Raw genomic sequence first — 2,000 nt, 5'->3', positions numbered from 1 at the left:
CTCTTTTGCACCGCCCAAAATAATTAAATCAGCCTGATACCGATGCGCCACATCGGAATATTTGTTGTAAAAGTAATCATGCACAACCGCCAATGCATCCGCCCGATTTTTGGGTTTCCATCCATCACCATCACGATTCAAACGATCCACAAATTTAGTCCCGGGGCCCATGAAACTCATTTTCTCGTGAGTCACCGGATCAATCCAATGCGCTTCAAAGGGTAAATGATTAATAGCCCAATTGGTACCGTTGGACACGGCCTTAATCACTGCGTCTTTCGCTTGCTGGACTTTTTTTGGCCCCATCGACCAGGCCTTCACCGGACTTCTTCTTCTTCCGCTGTTCCCGTTGCTCATCGATGAATTGGTTGTACTCCTCTCGAGTCATCCCGGATGGCGTGGCCATATCCAGTCTCGTATCACCGGTGTAACCCTTGACAAACATCCCTCCAGACTTTTCCTGCTTCAAGAATCGAGACTTTTGGGCACCGCAAACTCCGCACTTGGATTTGCGCTGGAGTCGTCCTTTTGGAGTGGTGACCTCGGCGGGATCCACATCCTCGGTTTTAGATTTGCATCGCAGACAATACGTTTCCATTTTACTGGTAAAATGGAAATGTTTTTATAGTTTTTTCTCGTTTGCGAACAATTCACTCGGAGTTGCACTGAAATCCAAAAGTACATCCGTGAATTTTCGACCGTCCAATAGCTGATCAATCACATCCAAACAAAACCATCCACAGGCGACACTATCCGGATCTTGGACTTGTCGAATGGAACCGATAATCTTTTTCCCACTCGTTTTCATAAATTTCTTCACTTCTTCCGGCGGATCCAGACCAAAGCTATCAAAGTAATAAACATACTCCGGATCCACATTATACACACACACCCAATGGGTCCCCGGTCCCGCTTCAGTATCAAAATTCACGAGATAAAATTTGTTGGCAATCTTTTTCGGCAAATCATCTCGAGAAAACCATCCACCATACCGTTTATTTTGACCATAATGGTCCTCGATGTCGAAATTATTTAGCAACTGCAGGATCTTTCCAGTACGGGTAGTGCTTGGACGACGCTCTTCCCGCCTTTTTTTTTAGCATCGCCACCGATGGCCTTCGTGACACCGTACGACACTAAACTACGAGTCGCACCTTCAATCGCGCCTTTCGTGGCATTTCGAATGGCGGTGGAGGCGAGAGCTTTCCCAACGGTACTGGTGACAGCATTGACAATGGCACCGACGGGAATCGAAAATCCACCCTCTTTGATCATCCGTTTCGTGGCTCGGAGTTGAATATGACTCAACGTCAAGAGCCGATAGGATTTGTCCCCGTGCAGTTTGGCGACTTGTCGGGCGGTGAGATGGAGCTCCATATTCGGATCGTCCAATGAAACTTGGAGTCGAAGTTTGCCGGTCGATTTCGAAAGGAAATACCGTTCGAGCTCTTTCAAACCGGCATCGGCGAGATGAACTGGAGTACGCTGATATTCTGTCATTTTAAAAGACAAATAAAAATCTTTTAGAATGTATTTATTTTACAAATCTTCGATGGTAACGGAACCGTTACTGATCACGATCTTGGTGCGACGCTCGCAATCCAGAATCGCCATCAGGTTATAATTGAGTGCATTACCGGCGAAATTGTTTTGGGCAACGAATTTGGCATCGAAGGAAGCCTCGATACGGACATCCTTTTCCGCATCACCACTGGCGACGGGATTTCGATGCAACGGTAAATACACAATTCGATGCAGAGTCTTCCAATCCAGGAACGAGACTTCCGTACCAGTCGTTGGATTGAACGGATCATGTTCCGCATCACAGAACAATTTGTACATTTGACGCTCATTGAGTGTTGTTTGATACAAATTTTCACCGCCACACTTGATTTGCAAATTGTCGAGCCAGCACTTGTCACCGCGATACGCAAATGGTTCGCACGAATCGTAGCTCAAATACTCCGACTGTGAAGTCACGCTATCGACGCCGAACAAAA

At 46.5% G+C, this 2,000-nt stretch overlaps 1 protein-coding gene across 1 annotated transcript; it reads right to left on the bottom strand.

Annotated features, from left to right (window-relative positions):
* Window positions 1–262: 262 nt before the first annotated feature.
* CAOG_03963 (hypothetical protein) lies at window positions 263–1,500 on the bottom strand (the record flags this gene model as incomplete). The annotated part of the gene is made up of 4 exons (XM_004363634.2): window positions 263–602; window positions 655–665; window positions 722–912; window positions 1,155–1,500. The coding sequence occupies 4 exons, from the start codon at window positions 1,498–1,500 to the stop codon at window positions 263–265; spliced, it is 888 nt and encodes a 295-aa protein (XP_004363691.1).
* Window positions 1,501–2,000: the final 500 nt, after the last annotated feature.

The sequence above is a fragment of the Capsaspora owczarzaki genome (assembly GCF_000151315.2).
Source record: "Capsaspora owczarzaki ATCC 30864 unplaced genomic scaffold supercont2.5, whole genome shotgun sequence".
In the NCBI taxonomy this organism is placed as follows: Eukaryota; class Filasterea; order Ministeriida; family Capsasporidae; genus Capsaspora; species Capsaspora owczarzaki.
Note: the sequence above shows the minus strand (reverse complement) of the source record. Positions and strands in the feature narration are given on the sequence as shown.